General features: G+C 36.7%; 1 protein-coding gene and 1 long non-coding RNA gene across 3 annotated transcripts; one reads left to right on the top strand and one right to left on the bottom strand.

Annotated features, from left to right (window-relative positions):
- Positions 1-2,944: 2,944 nt before the first annotated feature.
- Positions 2,945-4,625, bottom strand: LOC148692870 (uncharacterized). Its single transcript, XR_015953394.1, has 5 exons — positions 4,428-4,625; positions 4,238-4,322; positions 3,999-4,052; positions 3,495-3,591; positions 2,945-3,407 (listed from the first exon to the last, which is right to left on the bottom strand). It is a non-coding gene; the product is annotated as an uncharacterized LOC148692870 (long non-coding RNA).
- Positions 4,626-9,300: 4,675 nt separating this feature from the next.
- LOC137743792 (uncharacterized) lies at positions 9,301-15,531 on the top strand. 2 transcript variants are annotated; one of them, XR_015953393.1, is made up of 2 exons: positions 9,301-11,632; positions 15,399-15,531. XR_015953393.1 is itself a non-coding variant. In XM_068483731.2 (2 exons), exons 1-2 carry the CDS (start codon positions 9,683-9,685, stop codon positions 11,534-11,536), a joined length of 1,773 nt encoding a protein of 590 aa, XP_068339832.2. In that variant the 5' UTR covers positions 9,304-9,682; the 3' UTR covers positions 11,537-11,806. The 2 variants fall into 2 exon arrangements, 1 of the variants encoding a protein (XP_068339832.2); XM_068483731.2 differs by lacking the exon at positions 15,399-15,531 and having other exon boundaries at positions 9,304-9,779; positions 9,861-11,806.
- Positions 15,532-19,328: the final 3,797 nt, after the last annotated feature.

The raw sequence follows: 19,328 nt of genomic DNA, 5'->3' as shown, positions 1-19,328 counted from the left end.
CGTCTTTGGAACTAACTTGAGCTAATGCCTTGCAGACGTAAGATTTATCTATCACTATCTCAGCCGCGTCCACACTGGCATACTGGGTGTTCTCGCCTTCAGCCAATGCATAGCTAACCGTGGGATTCTTATATAATGTTCCCTGGCATGGTGACTTCGATATCTTCTCTTCTCGAAGCAAATAATCATACTGCTCAACGTGTTGAGCAAGTTCATACATATCTCGAATATTTGCCCCCAAAAACTTCTTTTTGTATTCCACGTCCAAGCCATTTAGGGCAATTCTGACGAATTCAACTTCAAGGAGAGGTACTCGGCACCAATTCCTGGCTGACTTGAACCTTGTTAAGTATTCCATTGGAGATTCATCGGACGCTTGAGCCATCCTAGCCAACGATGAGACGGACATTTCCATCCCTGGTCGATAAAATTATTCATGGAATTTCTCGACTAATTCTTCCCAACTCTGGACAGAGTTTGGTGGGAGATTAATGTACCAAGCGAAAGCTGACCCTGTCAGTGAAAAGTTGAACAGCCGTAGTTTATGGAAGTCACTATTGACGTCTCCACATTGCGCCGTGAACCGAGCCACATGTTCTAACGAGGATGAGGACGATTCTTCGGCGAACAGACTGAAATCGGGAATCTTGAAGCCTCGCGGGTATTCGAACCTTTCTACATAAGCTGGGTATGGATTAATGAATTTTGGGAATTTCGGCCCCTTTTTTAGGGCCGAGTCTATCATTCTTTGGACTTCGGTCACATTGACGGATGTTGCTTCTCCTCCTTGGCTTGGTCCGTCAGATCTATTGACTAGTCCACCTTTTTTCTCTAAGTCAATTGGTTGTAGCCGAGAGGACCCTTTCTCGGCTTGTACTGGGACATTTGTAAAGGAAGGCTGCCGAGATTGGCCAGCCTGGCCATCTTCAAAGGCTTTACTAACCAACAGTTCAAGCATCCTAGTCTGTGTGTCGCTGTTGCTTCGTATTGCGTCTAGTAAATCATTCATTTTTTGGCTAATCGACTGCTCGACTTGTCGATATTGTTCATCGAGTCGTCTCCGAAGAAACGACCTAGTTGGCGGATCAGAACCTTCCCCACCATCTTCGTCGCAATCTTCTATTATTCCTTCAACGAAAATGCCTGCTGTTTGGTTAGGAACTTCTGGGTTGCGAGATTGTCCGCCGAGACAGATTTTATTCTCTCGGCGCGTCGCACTTGTAGCCTCGGGCGGCGCAACAATGATCGGATTTTTCGCCTGATGCAAATCCTGCCCAAGGCCTTGCACTGGCGAGTCAGTTGTTGACTTTCCCATGATTGTTTTCTTTTTCACGGACCGTGTCTCAATGGTCATGAACTCCAAAGGTCTAGCACAATGCTCCCATTGGGCGTGCCAAAATGTTGACCCTGAAAATTACAAAGCCTACGCGGCGCGCAGGCCGAATAACTAATAAGCTAACTAAGTCCTTCGGTTGAATACAGGGCGTGTCAACTCGTCAGCGAGCTCGGCCGAGGAGTAAAATTCATGGTTGTCACGTTGAGCGCGTTGCTGACTTCTTAATCTTGAAACTGTGACCGAAGAAGGAACACTCTCAGACTTTGGGTTCTACAGCCTAGAGACGAGGCTGCTAGTTCTGCGAAGCTCACAAATCGTCGGTGCCCGATTCGGTCATCGTGATTATATTCGTAAGAGTACAAGCACGTCGAATCGACACCAGACTATACGGACACAAATACTTAAAGGTGATGTATGTCTTGATGGTGAACGTGGTTCAGCCGTCAGTATGCCGAACTCTAAAACTCACTTATGAAAATCCAATCATAAAATCACTCGGCGTCTGATACGCCGAATGTCGTAACTCGTAATACCTTACTTCGCCTAGAGGGCTGATAAGATGACCCCCGCCATTAAGGATTTGAAAACCCTTTTCGGCCGAGACTTGGATAGGTAACCAGTCGGCCTCGACGCAGTGCTGTTTATCCAAACTAAAGATGCTCCTCGGTCGGCTGATTCTATGGCAACAGTGCTGTTTATCCAAACTGAAGATGTCCGCCAGTTGCCTCCACAGTGCTGTTTATCCAAACTGAAGGTATGTTGGCAAAAAAGGAAAAGGAAAAATCTCAAGGTGTTTGAGAGGTTTTGCGCAGGGCAATTGTATGTTGAATTCCAGGTCCCTCCTTGTTGCATGATTTCTTGTATTTATAGCACCAACTCCCTGAGATCGAATTAAATCCCTATCTGAATTGGGAGTCCTTGCTCCGTTCCAACTTTGCTTCAAACCACCCTACTCCCATTAGGACTTTGAACTCACCCCTCTTCGGGACTTTGTTCATTACTGGTCGAGAATCCTAGTTGCACCAGTACTCCCTCGACCCTCTTTACTTATCCGGGCTATTCCTTCTTGCGATAAGACTCGACCATCCCTGCTAAATGGCCCGGGATCATCAGGCGGCCCATAGTATTTTGACATAGCTTTGGGCCGAGCACAACCCTACGGCCCAACAATATTATTTTGGGCCCAAACAATATTATATTATATTTTTTGTAAAAATTGTTAGCTATGAAAATTCTTGTTTGCCTAAAGAGTGTTTTTAATTTGAAAAAACATTTATTTTGTTGGATAAAATTCTTTTCTTTTCAAAGAAAATTTTTTCTAGCAGAAACTTCTATTGCGAAAAAACTAAGGACTCGTTTTGATGTGCTTTTAAAATAACTAAAAGCGCTTTTAGAGAAAATGTTTTTGGGTTCCAAAAGCACTTAAAGTGCTTTTTGCAAGAAGCGCCAGTTATGTGCTGCTTCCAGGAAGCACTTTAAGTGCTTTTTCAAGATATACTTGCATCTTCACTAAAGATTGGTTCTAAAAATATTTTCACCAAACGTGCTTTCAGTCATTTTAAAACCACATCCAAATGAGCTGTAAGTTGATAAAAACAGGCCATTGACTGAAAAACTTTGGCTTTTGTAGGTTGCAATCAAGACAAACAAGGCGGCCCTATATCTTAAGACATGCAAGGAAAATAAAGTAAAACTGGATACTGCATCCGGCAGCAATTCATTCATTCACATTAACCACAGCAGTTCTAAGGCTTTCATATTACAGAAAATGTAAGCAGTTCAAAGCAATCGAATTTCACGCGGAGGACAGTCAAAACAGACAAGCAGATATGGGGTCCTAGCCTATCATTGAATTGCTAAGTCTCTAAGGTCTCATCCTAATCTTGTTTACCTAGAAGTTAACTCCTATGCATGTTTCTAAGCAGTCATAGCAAGCAGCAGTGATAAAGTGGATTTTTAGAAAGCATACCAGGACAATTCTGATGAAGCTTCTACATTTGGACCGACTCACTAATGAATCACTTCATTGTAAAATCTTTTTTGTTCTTGTTTAAAAATTCATGTTCAATACCTAGACATCCAGAAACAACCAATTACAATCAAAGGGAGAAGGAAAGTTGGAATATAATCGCGAGTGATGAAATATAAAAGGACTCACTTAGCAGCAGAATGGGGTTTAGAACTGCAGGGTCCGGAAAGGGATTCATTGTGTGCTTGGCTTCATTAGACAAGACAGTATGCTCTCTCTTCAAATCCTAAAGAATAAGAACAATTAGTGAATTTGCCGAGAGATTCAAAACATAAAGAATATACAAATGCTTCCAATCACTTTCTAAGCTTTCGTCAAATCAGTGATCCTCCACAAAACTGGAAGGACCATCTCACATGGAGAACCTTCTTGAGTTCCGTTCGACGTGCGACTGTCACCAATCAACTCAGAATCTCCCTCGATGGATTTGGTAACAATATCCGAAGTGCATTATGAAAATAATGTTATAATTAGAGCCCGACTTCAACAACCACTCAAAAGTTAACATTTCCATTTTCTTACAACTCAACTACTCAATTGAAATTCACAATGTAACAGTTCAGTTGAAAAAGTTCCCAATTTTTATTACGAAAGTAAAGAATAAAAAAGCCAAGAATTGCAGAAACTACCCACCTTTGTCGCTCACGTCACTCTCCAACTGGGTTGTAATCGTCTCTAGGGCTTTAACTGAAGAAAAAGAGGGATGAAATCGAATCAGAAAATTTCACAATTCTACATTTTCTTGGACCGAAAGTAAAATTAAAATTATAAGAAGCAGTAACAATCGAATCCGAACCTCAAATTCAACATTTCTTGTAATTCAAAAAATTAAAAAGAGGGGAAATTGAATAAAATAAGACAAGAACACGAACCTGCTTCAGAGCTTGAAGAGGGCTTGGAGTCGTGATCTGGAACGAGGTCTTTTCATTTTTTTAAGAAACATTTCCGCCGTTTGATCTGAATTAAAACGCAAACATTCGCGATTATTACCTTCCACGGATTTGACAAGAAATTAAATAAAAAACAAGAAATAATTTGATAGAGAGAGAGAAAGGAGAGTACCTTCCACGGATTCGGATCACAGCAAAAATGCGAGTTCTAGAGAGAGAGGGTTTTGAATTTTGGAGAGAGAGAGAGAGAGCATTTGTTTTTAGGACCAGAGGGATTGTGAGCGTAAGGTTTTGATTGCATTGAAGTTTGAATTAAGTGAATCTGACCCTTGGTTTAAATGTAAGCGACCAGGGAGTTCTTTCTTTCTAACGGCTATCAAAATTTTCTCCTGGACCAGGGAGCCCTTGGTTTAAAGACCCCAATTTACATACAAGGCGTTTCAGCACGTAGAGGCCCTCTCAACACTGAATTGTTTTAGTATACATCAAAAGTTTACATTTAAATTGCACATCTGACCAAGAGTCATTAGATTCCGTTAAGTTAAAAGATCTATCGACTCTCGTTCAAATGTATAACTAAATGTGTACTAGAGAAAGCCTCATCTCATCACCGGTTGCTCTCTCAAGCACGAGACCTGTTTTTTTTTTTTTTTTTTTTTTTTTTGTCAAATGATAAATTTATTAGATTAGTCACTGACGGAGTTTGAACCCACGCCAGCATGCAATGCGCTCTTAGAATATGGCGCCCTTGGGGCTTTTTGTTTGGTTGTATCGAAAGGCCCAATGAATTAGGATTTCTCTATTGGGTTAGGTCGTTTCGGGACAAGCAGATTATTTATGATGAAAATGATGGATTCAACACTTTTCCATCATTATAGTTACATGCCCCACTAAATGTGTATATTAAAGCTTAATGGGCCCACATGATCTCGTGGAAAAAGGCAAAAACTAAAGGTTGATGGGCCCAACCTGATATTTGTTCTCCAAGGTTTCACCACCCGACCCACTAATAATAAGAATTTGGATTCTAACAAGATTCTTTTTGTGAGGATCTTAGGAATTCTCACATCCTATCCGTTTATCGTACATTGTGCTGTCATAAATCATTTTGAATTTCTTTATTTAAAATTAAACACAAACATTACCTAATGAAAATTGACCATACAATGAATGATAAACGGATAAAATCCCTAAAATCCTCACAAAAAAAATCCGAAGAGTATTCTCGTCCTAATGAAGAATACCATCATTCCAGAATCAAATATTTCCAATTTGCAATGTGATTGTCTAGTGGAACGAAACACCGACAAAACATGAATGTATTGTTTTTTATCCATAAAAAATTCGAAAATTTTACTCAATTATCCTACCATTTTTTGCATGGATTTTTCTTGCAAATATGCCTTTTTAAAAAAAAAATTATTGTTATTAAGGGAAAGGAAAAGGGTTCAAAATTATTACAACAATTTTGGGGAGGGAAGAGTTTTAAACTCAAGATGCATTGGTAGAAACCAACACCCTATGCACTAAGATCTTAGATGACATACAATAAAAGGAAGGACAACTCTGTTGGGGATCGAATCTTAATCATGCCCCTTAATTCTTCTTTTATTTACTTAGTCTAATGAATTAAAATGGGTTAATCATATTAACACCCCCTAAGGTTTTTCATGTTTCATAAAAACCCCTCACATTTGAGAAATATCACAAATACCCCTAGAGGTTTTAATTCACTTTCACAAAACCCCTTTAAAGACAGATATACCCTTCTAATTAATTACTTAAAATAAAAATCTTTATGAATAAATAAAATAAGTCTAGAAAAATGTTAAATTAACTAAAATTACATGAAACACCATTAAATAAAACAAAAGAAACCCTACGAAGCCATCTACTTATGAGATGCTTCAAGATCAGCATTCTTTTCAAAGGATCTAGTACCTGTCCTTAAGTCATCACCACAAATGGATAGCAAGAACATTCCAAAATCCCAACAACGATGCCGCACAGACCGGTACCAGCCTAACACGTTTACACGACAATCAGCCAAATTATCCATTGTTTCTTAGCCACGATTCAATCAGAATCACCCTCATTAAGTGCAGAAAACCCGCAAACCCAATATGCACAGACCATTTTTATATTAATACACCCTTCAACCCGTTGTCATTTATCGTGGAAGATTTCCCTCGCCCGCCTCTGCAACTGCTTCTTCAACTCCGCCACTTTGGCCACTGTCGTCATATCATAGTGGAAAACACCCGTCTTTGCAATTTTGATTCTTTTTTGTTTTGTATTTTGGTGGATTTTTTTTATTTCTGGGAATTAAAAATGATCAATGAAATCTTTATTTCTGTAAATTATAAACAATATTAGAAGAAGTTTTCGTTGTCGTAGTATATGTTCTTCTCCGTTCTACTTCCATTCTCGCAAAGAGAATATGAATCAGACCAACAAAATATAACGAGAATAATTATGGAACTTGAAATTATTGAAGGAAGCCACCAGTAGTTAAATACCAAAACCAAAAACCCAACACACACGTATCCCAGAACTCAAAGCCAAGAAGAATTCTACAATTTGGCCATTTTTAATGTTTAATGTGATTCTTGTTAATTTGATTTCTTTTTCTATTTATTTATAAAGATTTTTTTTTTAAGTAATTAACTACATGGGTATATACGTCTTTAGAGGGGTTATGTGAAGGTGAATTAAAACCTCATGGGTATTAGTGATATTTATCAAACGTGGGGGTTTTTATGAAAACACGAAAAACCTCAGGAGGTGTTAGTGTAATTAACCCGAATTAAAATGAAACATGAGAGTAACAACCAAGTGAAATGTTTAAATAACTAATGGCATGTCCGTATGAAAAGCGAAGATGAAATTTGAAAATCGAGATCCGATAGGTAACGGAGGAGTGGTCCAACTCTCCAAACTTTTGGATGTGCGAAACTCTTCACATTATGATATTAGATCTTGGTTCTGCCTACGTGTGAACTTAACGATTGTACGTGTCCAGTGTCACTTTATTTGTGTTGTGAACGTGTTTTACATAACCAACCAGATTATTCAACTTGAAATCTTGAAGTGACCAGAATCTGTAGAGACTGGCAGATCAAATATAAGAAATATAACTAGAGAGTAAAGATAATGATTAGTCTACATACAACGAGACCAATACAAAGACAATTTGTGTAGTGCACTAGTTATGTGCTTATTCCAAAAAGCACTTCAAGTATTTTTTCAGAATGTACTTAATTTTTATTAATGATTGATTCCAAAAGCACTTTCATCAAAAACACATCCTTATACTCTCATGGTTACTTCAAATTCTCACTAAGGTTTTTTTATTATCTTCGTTTTTTCTTTTCATATTAAAATAATGCTAGTACTACAATATTCCAACTTAAAACAGAATATTTCTTTACTTTTTCTCTAAATTTTCTTAAATAGTTTGCATTATTTAATAGTATAAAAAATGAAAGGTTATGATTGACTTAAAGAAATACTATTTTCTTCTTTATAAGCCTTCAAGAAGTACATGCTAAGGCTATAGGACCGAATTGATAAGCCTTTGAACTACCATTTGATGTCGTAAATGATGTGAACATGCCCCATCAATTATTAAATTTACCAAATTGAGTCTTTATATATTTGTTATACAAGTGGTAGATAGATTACCCTTCAACCCGTTGTTTTTTATCATGGAAGATTTTCCTCGCCAGCCTCTGCAACTGCTTCTTTAACACCGCCGCTTTGGCCACTGTCGTCGTATCAGAGTGGAAAACACCCATCTTTGCAATTCTGATTGTTTTTGGTTCTGTATTTTGGTGAATTTTTTTTATTTCTGGAAATTAAAAATGATCAATGAAATCTTTGTTTCCCATAAATTATAAACAATATTAGAAGAATTTTTCGTTGTACTTCCATTCTCGCAAAGAGAGTATGAATCAGACCAAAAAAATATAACAACAATAATTATGGAACTTGAAATTATTGAAGGAAGCCACCAATACTTAAATACCAAAACCAAAAACCCAACACATGCGTATCCCAGAATTCAAAGCCAAGAAGAATTCTACAATTTGGCCATTTTTAATGTTTATTGTGATTTTTTTAATTTGATTTCTTTTTCTATTTATTTATAAAGATTTTTTATTTTAAGTAATTAACTACAAGGGTATATACATCTTTGGAGGGTTTATGTGAAAGTGAACTAAAACCTTAGGAGTATAGTGATATTTATCAAATGTGGGGGGTTTTTATGAAAACACAAAAAACCTCAAGAGGTGTTATTGTAATTAACCCGAATTAAAATGAAACATGAGAGTGTAACAACTAAGTGTTATGTATAAATAACTAACGGCATGTCAATATTGAAAGTGAAGCAAGATGAAATTTGAAAATCGAGATCCGATAGGTAACAGAGGAGTAGTCCAACTCTCCTAACTTTTGGATGTGCGACACTCTCCACATTGTGATATTAGATCTTGGTTCTGCCTACGTGTGAGCCTAACAACGGTACGTGTCCAATGTCACTTTATTTGTGTGGTGAACGTGTTTCACTTAACCAACCAAATTATTCAACTTGAAGTCTTGAAGCGACCGAAATCTGTAGAGGCTGGCAGAGCTAACATAAGAAATATAACTAGAGAGTAAAGATAATGAATAGTTGACATACAATGAGACAAATACAAAGACAATTTTTGTAGTGCATCAGTTATGTGCTTCTTTTAAAAAGCATTTCAAGTATTTTTTCAGAATGTACTTGACTTTTATTAATGATTGATTCCAAAAGCACTTAAATCAAAAACGTTTTTTTTTTTTAATTATTTAAAATACACTTCCAAACACACCCACATACTCTCGTGCTTACTTCAAATTCTCACTAAGGCTTGCATATTATCTTCTTATTTTTTTTTAATATTAAAATAATGCTAGTACTACAATATTCTAACTTAAAATAATATTTCTTTACTTTTTCTCTAAATTTTCTTTAATAATCTGCATTATTTAATAGTATGAAAAATGAATGATAATAATTGAATTGAAGAAATAATATTTTCTTCTTTATAAGCCTTCAAGAAGTATATGCTAAATGATGTTGTAAATGATGTGAACATGCCCCATCATTTATTAAATTTACCAGATTGACGTTGCTTCTGTGCATCAGTTGTGGCATTATAACCAATATTTATGCAGGATCGAGTCTTCGTATATGTGTTTTACAAGGTGGTGGTGGTAGAGAGATTACAATTGTTTGGGTTTTAGATTTCGCAAGAGTAGACTCTATCTGAAGCAACATGGGGTTTTGATTTCATTATTTCGAGGGAGAGCATTTTCCATCACACTCAACAACAAGGGTGGTTTATTCCCGAGTAGACTCTATTGTGGAGGATTAACGCACTGAATCGCTGACTTAAGATGCTGTTGATGATGCGGGCAGCGATTGCTGCTGCTTCTTCTTATTTGAAGGTTGGTTATGGCAGCAGAAGCAGCACCACCAGACTCAGACTCAGAGGTATGCTGCCTTGTCTTCTTCATTCTTCTTCTGTTGTTGTTGTTTTCTTCAACAATTACTTGGCTTTATTTCATTCTCCAGCTTCTATATCGACCGAATCTAGAAATACCCAACAACACCAGCGTGTGAAAATCAGTAATGTTGAGGATGCTCTCAATGTGTTCGACGAAATGCTTCAAAGGCGTCCTCTGCCTTCCGTTGTCCCTTTCAACCAAATCTTGACTCAACTTGCCAAGTTGAAACATTATTCGGCAGTCATCTCCTTGAATAATAAAATGGGTGTGTCGGGAATTCGTCCTGATATTTATACTCTGAGTATTACCATTAACTGCTTTTGCCATTTGCACCAAATGGGGTTTGGTTTGTCAGTCCTGGGAAACTTCTTCAAATTGGGTTTGGAACCAAATGTCACGACCTGCAACACTCTAATCAACGGCTTTCTTCTTCAAAATAGAGAGGCCGAGGCAGCAGCACTTTTCAACAAAATGATGGACAGTGGTAATTGTAAGCCGGATGTGGTTACTTTCGCTATTCTAATAAAGGGCCTTTGCAGGAAAGGTGACAACACTGCAGCGGTCCAATTGCTTAAGAAGATGGAAGAAGGGGCTTGCAAGCCTGACATGTTTATTTATAACACGATTATCGACAGTCTTTGTAAAGATACTCTAGTTGCCGATGGACTGAAGCTCTTCTCAGAAATGGAGAGTAAGGGTGTTGCCCCAGATGTCAGGACCTATAATGTCTTGATTCATGGAGTTTGCAAATTACAGGATTGGAAAGAAGTTACAAGATTGTTGAATGAAATGGTGAGTAAACATATATTTCCAGATGTGTACACCTTTAATGTCTTGGTTGATACATTTTGTAAAGAGGGAATGGTCCAAGAAGCAAGGAGCGTGATCGAAATGATGATTCAAAGAGGTATCGAACCTGATATGATTACTTACAATTCGTTTATGGATGGGTATTGTTTGCGAGGAGAAATGGATGAGGCAAAAAAGGTTTTTGACGTAATGTTTAGCAAAGGGTGCATGGTTGATGCTCATAGTTATAACATATTGATAAATGGCTATTGTAAACTTAAAAGGATAGATGATGCCCGGATGCTTTTTCTGGAAATGTCTCATAGGGGAATTGTTCCAAATATGGTTACTTATAACACTCTTATTGATGGGTTTTGCAAGATGGGAAGAATACAAGATGCACATAACTTGTTCTCTCAAATGCATACTTTAGGTCAACTTCCAAATGTTCAAACGTATAATATTTTACTGGATGGCCTTTGTAAAAACCAACAATTTCCCAAGGCAGTTGAATTGTTGGAAGAGATGGAGGGAAAGAAGTTGGATTTTGATATTGTAACTTACAATATTCTTATTCAAGGTTTGTGTAGAGCCGAAAAAGTTGAATATGCATGGGATCTCTTTCGTAGTTTGCCATCAAAAGGAATTCAACCTGATGTCTGGGCATATAATATAATGATTAGTGGATTTTGTAATGGGGGGCTAACATGTAAAGCAGAAAGCTTGCTAAGGGAAATGGAAGAGAGAGGTCGTTCTCCAGATGGTTGCACGTACAACACAATTATCCGACGGTTTTTCAATAACAATGACACATCAAGGGCGGTGAGGCTTATTCAAGAAATGGTGGAGAGGGGTTTTTCTGCAGATGCATCAACTGCGGAGTTGATCGTTAATTTATTGTCTAAAGATGCAGTGGATCCTGCTTTGTCGGCATTTATAGAAAGTCCACAATGAAACTGATTTGCATCTTAGCAGTTAGACAAGTTTCGGGGCTTCTTTCCCTTGAATGCTGCATTGGAGGGTGTTGTTCCACTGCTGAGTCCCGTTCAGGTAACCATTCATTTGTGTATCACCTAGTGATGTATGATATGTGTTATTAATTTAATCTATCAAGTGATAGAGCAACTTTGATGTTATACTTTTAAGATGATATCTGTGTCCATTCAAAATCATTACACAAGTAACAGAATCAACGAAATACAAACCTTCATTTGCTGACTGCAATTAGTGCTCAAGTAAAATACTCAAACAAACAGCCAATTAGAACACAACACCTCCCAAAAGTACAATGTGTGATCATATTACGTACATAAATTTGTTGTAGCAAAGCTTGTATCGGTGTTCTTTTGGTGTAATGTATAATTCTTATGCATGAGGATCAAGAAAGAAGTTGGGATTGCTCTTAACACACGTGCTTATGAGTGACGTATCTTGAACTTAATACACACGTAAATTGTTTAGCTAACAACGTATATAATGTGCTCTGATATATTGGACAAATAGGTTGGACAACTGCTTGCTTCGAGAATTTCTCTCTTTGAAAAGAACCAAAGGATCGTAAGAAGCCATTTAAATTACATGTAAAATTTGTTAGTTCGAAGGAAATTGACTCAACCTCGAGTTTTCCACTATTGAATAATGAGTTTATCGTACTTGGCCATAAAAAAAAGATTGAGTTTACTGTCATACTATTTATGTACAATCTGATAATAAAAAATGAGAATTATTACGGGAATTGCTATTTTAACTTATCAACTTGCACTTCATTATTTTAAAGACTTATTTAGAAGAGCTTTTAAATAATTAAAAGCGTTTTTTGAAAGAAACAAAATGTTCATAGGTTCCAAAAACACTCAAACTGCTTTTTCACGATTTACTTGCATTTTCATTAAAAATTGGTTTCAAAATTATTTTCATAAAAGTGCTTTTAGCCATTTTAAAAGCAGTCCCTAAATCATCAGTACAACATTTTTAAATTTCTCTTAAGAAACAATGTCTAACGTCTTTCAAAAAATTCGTGAAGCCAGTGAAATCATTAAGTGTTTTTCTTTATAAGAAGATTGATTGATTCTTAAATATTTTTAAAGGAAAATGAGATTTTTAATGATTGGAAATGAAGAACAAGCAAAAAATAATGCAATTGGGGAAGAAAATTGGAAGAATTGGAAATGTTGGGCCCTTTTAGAATGAACATGCCCTCTTAACACTGAATTTTTTATATCATACATCAAAAGTGCAAAAATAGATAATCACATTTTGAGAAGTTTAATAATGAATTGTCGTGCTCTAATGCACCAAAGTTGATCTTCTGAAATTCGTCATAACTATTGTGAAGGGAATTTTGTTGCTTATAATTTGGCTTGTTTGGGTCCAGGTTTTTTTTAGCAAGGTCAACCTTCTTGTCTTTGCTTACTAGTTGCATATATAAATGAGGTCGTGGTCTCGTAATATTCTTTCCTTATCTTTTAGGCTTATGCCCTATTGGGCGCATTTTTTTTTTTTTTTATGTATGATGAGTCGATTTTATATTATGTATTTTACCCTGTTTTTGTATATTTTGATGAAATTTTTATACTTTGATTTATTATTCCAATGTAAGACTTGTGATTTCCTCTTGAGAAAAAGTGATCAAACAAACGAATTTTGAAGTAATTCTGATTGGAAGACGTTCGCAAGTCTTTCAACTTGTTCGTATCAAAGTTTTAGATTTTTGTGCCAGCTAATTAATTTATGACGAATTAATAAAGGATCAGCGCATGAAGCTGGCAGATTGACATTTTGTGCTTAATTGGACTTTTTGGTGCACCAGACGATGTTTTCTCGATTCGTACGTTTCTACAAAGTTGTTTAGAACCTCTCAAGTTTTAAACAAATCTCTTCTCCCCATTTTGGAGGTGTTTTGGGCCCTGAACATGGCATATTTGTGACTAGGCAACTCTAGCATATTTGTGTCCTAGTTTTTAGAAGATATTTTCTAGGAAATATTTCATTGCTGAATAAATAGATCTAGTCGACCATTAGGGTTCTCTCTATGCGATTTTGAGAGAGAATTCGGCTAGAGCTGTTGGAGATTTGTAGATTTTGTAATCCAAGGTGTTTTCAATTTTTTTTCCCTTCTTAATAATATTTTTCTTGATTTTGATTATGAATATGCATAACTAATTCATTTTTCTAGGGCGAAACCACAAGGCTTAACATGAATATACGGACTTTATTTAATTGTTTATGATATAATGCATGCATACTTTGAATTATTAATCATTGTGTTTAAACTGTCTTTATGTCTTAATAACTAGTTACCATTAGAATGTTTAGATAAGTAATCAGATGCAATTTCTGTTAGAAAGGTCACTTTGAAATTGACGAATGCTTTTTGTGGTTAATAATTGTAATTTCACTTAAGGCGAGTACCACGTCTTAAGGGTTGATGGTTTTCAAGGGTTTTCACAAAGCGTAATGAGTCTTGCATGTTTACATTTGATAAAAATGCTACAAAAGGATTGCATATTTGATATACGTTGTATTTGCCGCAAGTAGAATATGCATTAGGAAAACTAACATTCAAGTTGCATGCGCAATTCATAAGTAATTGGTAAAACTACATAAGATTGTTAAGGTGACGGCTGAACCTAAGTGTCTCTTTACTCTTATTTTATCAAACTAGTGTGTTGTTACAATTTGTTTTCCAAAAATTTTTGGAAAAGACCCCAAAATGGGACAATTTCTTAATCTTGGGACAGAAATAGGACAAATCAGCCATGCACAAGCTATGCACACCATGCACACAACCAAAATTACTAAAATACCCACATATAAATGGGTTATTCCTCACTTTCTCTCCTCCATTTTTTTATTTCTCTCTTTCTCTACTCTCTCTTCCTTCCTCTCTCTTCTCTCACTTTCTCTCTCTACGCTCTCTCCCCTCCTCTCTCTCTTCTCTCACTTTCTCTCTCTACTCTCTATCTACTCTCTCTCTCTCTCCCTTCCTTAGATCTTTGAGCATAGGCAAGCGAGAGCGATGTGAGAATAGTGAGTTGGGTTTTGTACTATATTTTCTGTTTTGGCCATAAAGTTCCATTTTTTTTCCATGACTAAAGCTTCGACATGCATAGTAAGGTAGGGTGTTTAGTTCCAAGATCCTTCATCAATGATTTATGGAATAAATGGGTTGTTGTAACATGAATTAATACTTAGAAGTTAAATTAGGGTTTGTGTTTCATGTTGGTGCGTATGGGTTGTGGAATAAATTTCAAGTTTTGATGTGCTATAAGACTGGGATGGAACAATTTCTGGTTCAAGTGTCCAATTGCAGAAATTTGCGAAATTTTTTTCATAATGTGCATGTGGTGTGCATGGCTACATCTTAATATAAGAAGCGGAAATGTTCACTAATTAATTATGATGCACGTATGTTGTGCCTCATAATTTAGCGAGTATAACCACAACCTAGTTGGCCTCAACGAAAAACAAAATTAAGAAAAAACTTAGAGGATGTTAAAGATCATGCGTGTCTATGAAATAACGACAACAAATATCATGTTTTCCACGTGCATGGTTAAGCGGTGGTTGATATACGTAACAAGACTTTTCAAACTGTCACTATAACCTTATATACATAACAATTATGTTTTAATTGTATGCACAATACCAATATGTTGCCGTTAAAGTTTTTCTGGTTCTGTGCATATCATGTGTATGTATTGTGCATATTATGTGCATGTGGTGTGCATATAGTGTATTATGTGTAGATGGTGCATATTTACATCTTGGATACTCTTCGCATTAATGTAGTTTACTACTTTTTCCTTTGATTCAGAGGCAGGCGTTGCAAATACGGAAAAAGCGAACGAGTTCGTGAAACAATTTTTTTTGATTCACTTGGGTTCTTTTGTGCCCATTCAAACTGTAATTTTTCAAATCCTTGAAATATTTGAACCCAATCAAATTTGATACCAAATTCAACATATAATGTTTAGGGTCATTTATCTAATTGCGTCATTTTTTCTGATTTCAAAGAGAGAACTATGAGCTATGGGTTTTTGGGTTGAGCTCAGATATGTGAGCATAACATGTCCATGTCCTATGCATGTTTTGTACATACAATGTATGAGCGAGCTTGATACGAAGAGATCGAACAAGTACGCGAAACAGTTTCGTCCATATCATTCTCGCTTCCTTCTTTCCACTCTAATTTCTTCTTTTTCCCTCAAATTTATCTCCTCTCCAAAAGGCAACGGACCTTTAATACGTTATTTCATTTAATTGCAGCAAAAGCCAAACCTTATTTTAGTGCTTGTAAATTTGGATTGAGAGAGGGAGCAGAGGGAGGGAAAGGACAGAAGAAATGAAAACCCACATATAAACCAGAGAAATGGTAAAAAATCAAAAATCAAAATTGAAGGATTTTGGTTTCCTCCAAGAAACACCAAACCAATCACTTCAACTCCAAAAATCCATTAATCAAAAAGCAAAATTAAGCAAACCCAGTTCAGAAAACTTACGAATGAAAAGGTAAAAATCAAAGAAGATGAGTGAGTTAGAGAGAGAGCTCTTGTGCATATTCAAAATGTAGAGAGAGAGAGAGAGAGAGAGAGCGAGCTTGGATGAAGAAGATGAGTGAGTTAGAGAGAGCTCTTGGATGCAGAAGATGGGTGGGTTAAGGTTCTTTGAACTACAATTAGGGGAGGGAGATTTTATCTCTCCTCTCTATTTCTCTCTCTACAAAATCAGAAATGAGAGCTAAAATTTCTAGATAACTCATTTATATGGAAGGAAAATTTAGGAAAAATCTTATTTATGTCCAATTGTTGTGCATGGCATGTGCATGCCGTGTGCATGTTTGAAATATCCTATTTATGTCCCAAGATTAAGAAATTGTCCTATTTCTAGGCATTTCCCAAATTTTTTATGTGATTGCTGATTTCTTCTTAATTGTTTTCATCAAAACGTTTTTCTTATTTTAAATTGTAAATTCAATCTTTTCTAAACCTTGTTTCGGATAGTTAATTAAGATTTGGTTTTTAACATAAATTGTTTCAAATAATCACTTTGGAAAACGACCTTGCATAAGCATTCTTCCTACAACTACCTTGTACTCTTGAAAGCATTTGCAAGTATTTTGTGTGATTTTAACCCCTTTTGCGTATGTGGTAAAAATCCTATCAAGAAGCCGGCGACGTTGACGGAGACTGTTTTTAAATAATTTGTGCTTTACCATATTATTGGTTAATTATTTTTGTGAATAGCTTTTTATTAAATCATTTTTTTTTCTCATCGCAGCAAGCAAAATTTGAATGGTCAAAACTTGTTCACAGAGGATATCACTTGAACAGTTTGATCCAGAACCTGAACAAACGGGCACTTAGGAGAGACGCAAGGATAGTAATTTGGCGTAGGAACCTCCTTCCAGAGGGCTTTCCTACATTATTTGTTTGCAGATTTTTTAGAGGAACCAATGGCGTTGGTATTACTAACCTTTCATGGACCGGCCATGCAGAGAACCATTGAAAACCTGTGCCAATGATGTCCCGAGCTGCATTATGTATATAGGAAGAAGACGATGCTCTCGAGATCAAGCACCATATGCTTGAAATTTTAGTAACCTTTCATGGGATGCCAAATGAGGATGCAGATATGCACATTATGAAATTTTTGGTGGTGGGATGCAAGAATATTTTGATCATGGGCTCTTCGGGTGAAACTATTAAGCTTCATCTTTTTCCATCTACTCTAAAGGAGAAGGCAAAAACATTGCTATTCACCATTCCGGCTAACGGTATCACTACTTGGCAGCAGTTGCATACAAAGTTTTTGAACAAATACCATCCTACGTCCAAGACCTTGAATTACAGGAGAGATTTTTGTCATTCTCATAGCGGCCAAACAAGGAGTTTCACGAGGCATGGGAGAGGTACACTGAGGTGTAAATGAAATGTCCACATGCTGGCGTTGACACAGACCCACATATGAGCATCTTTTTACCGGGCTAATCCTACATCTAAGAGCTATGTCAATGCATCAGTTAGAGGATCTTTGTTTTCTAAGTCAGCTAGGGTGGCGTTTGAAGTATTTGACAAGATGGCCAGGGAATCTCAACAATGGGCAACAGAGAATTCGTTGAATTATATGCATTGGAAAAGTTTTGTTCATACTTGGTCGGGTCAAAAGTAATTGTTTACACTATTCATGTCACCTTGAATTATTTGTTGTCTAAACAGGATGCAAAACCAATGTTAATTTATTGGTTCTTCTACTTCAAGAATTCGATTTGGAGATTAATGATAAGAGAGAACATGGTGGGTGATCATTTATCGCAATTAATTCTTCCAACGGTTGAAGGGATTCACTCCCATTAAGTGAAAGCTTTCTAGATGAATAGCTCTTTGCCGCCCATAGCAGTACACCTTGGTTTGATGACATTGTGAATTATTTGGCAGTTGTAAATCCATATTTAACGTTTCAGCAAAGGGAAAAAATTTAGGGTTTATGCAAAGCATTATTTCTAGGATGAGCCATATGTTAACACTCAAAATTATAAAGTTAGCAAACTTAATTAAATCCCTTGTAATGGGTTTATGATATGGACTGAAATGAAATGGATTCAAAGATATAAGTGGTTCATCTCTCAAAACTGTGCTAAATCCATTGTATAGCTCATAATTTATTGACTTTAAGAAAATAGCGCTCGGCTCTTACGATCATTATTTTCTCTCTTATTCATCCGACCCCCATATTGAAGGTCTTCATCTCTATATATAGGCCTCTCAATCTTGGAGTCTCTCAAAGTGTCATTTAATGTGCCAACAACTTGTACTAACTCACTAACACCATTCCACCTATTCGGCCAGGCTCTTGTCAGTGACAATTTTGTAGTATGGGGTTTTTTAGGTCTAAGCGAGTTAATCGTCCTACTTGGACCTTGGTTAATTCGCCCCATCATAGGCTTCTATTGTTGAGTGCAAACTGCCACATAGTCCAAATGGCACTTGAGTAGTTTTACCCTTGGAGACTTGTCCCATAAAGATGTCAGTTTACCCACGTGGTTCATGCAGTTGGACAACTCTTTTTTTATTTCGTCCGACCATAGTGCTCGGGGAAACTTTCTATGAACCCTTTGGGCCTTAGGCTCCTAGGTTTTTCCTTGGGGGTGAGCCTAAAAGTGACCAGCGTTAACAAGTATCATAACTCCTTGGTCAAGGGTTCCTCATCAGAAGGTTCGTCGTTTGTTTCTGGGGAATGGTCTTTCTCTAGCTACGCGAAGAAGACTTAGAGCATGTTGCCGACCAGGCAGCCCTCAGCGAAATGGGAGTCGAAGGCTTTCCTAATGCATCCGAGCGCTGCGCATTACAGTTCCCTACGCTCGGTAGTATGTGCTTTGAAGACGTTCTTTCGCCTATCGAGTCGGTGTCCTGCTGACCCGTTTCACTATAACGCTTGTGAATAATGTCGATCATACCCATATCATCATAACCCAACCGTTGTTAGAAAAGTTGGCACATCTATATAGCATCCCTTCTGATGTCATCCTCAGACCACCGGTTACGAGGAAAAATGTTGAATAAGAAGAGTATCCAAGATAACTCTAATGATCCCAAGAAGAAGAAAATAGAGCACACTCTTAAAGAAAGCTCACAAAACAAACTAATTAGCAAAGCTTTTCTTATTTAGCTCTAAGCTTTGTTTTTCCTTGGATGATATACAATGCTTGAGGACTTGGGTATTTATAGCAAACCAAATGAAAGCTACA

Source organism: Pyrus communis, chromosome 11 (assembly GCF_041283825.1).
Source record: "Pyrus communis isolate YQ-2024b chromosome 11, ASM4128382v1, whole genome shotgun sequence".
Lineage (NCBI taxonomy): Eukaryota > Viridiplantae > Streptophyta > Magnoliopsida > Rosales > Rosaceae > Pyrus > Pyrus communis.
Note: the sequence above shows the minus strand (reverse complement) of the source record. Positions and strands in the feature narration are given on the sequence as shown.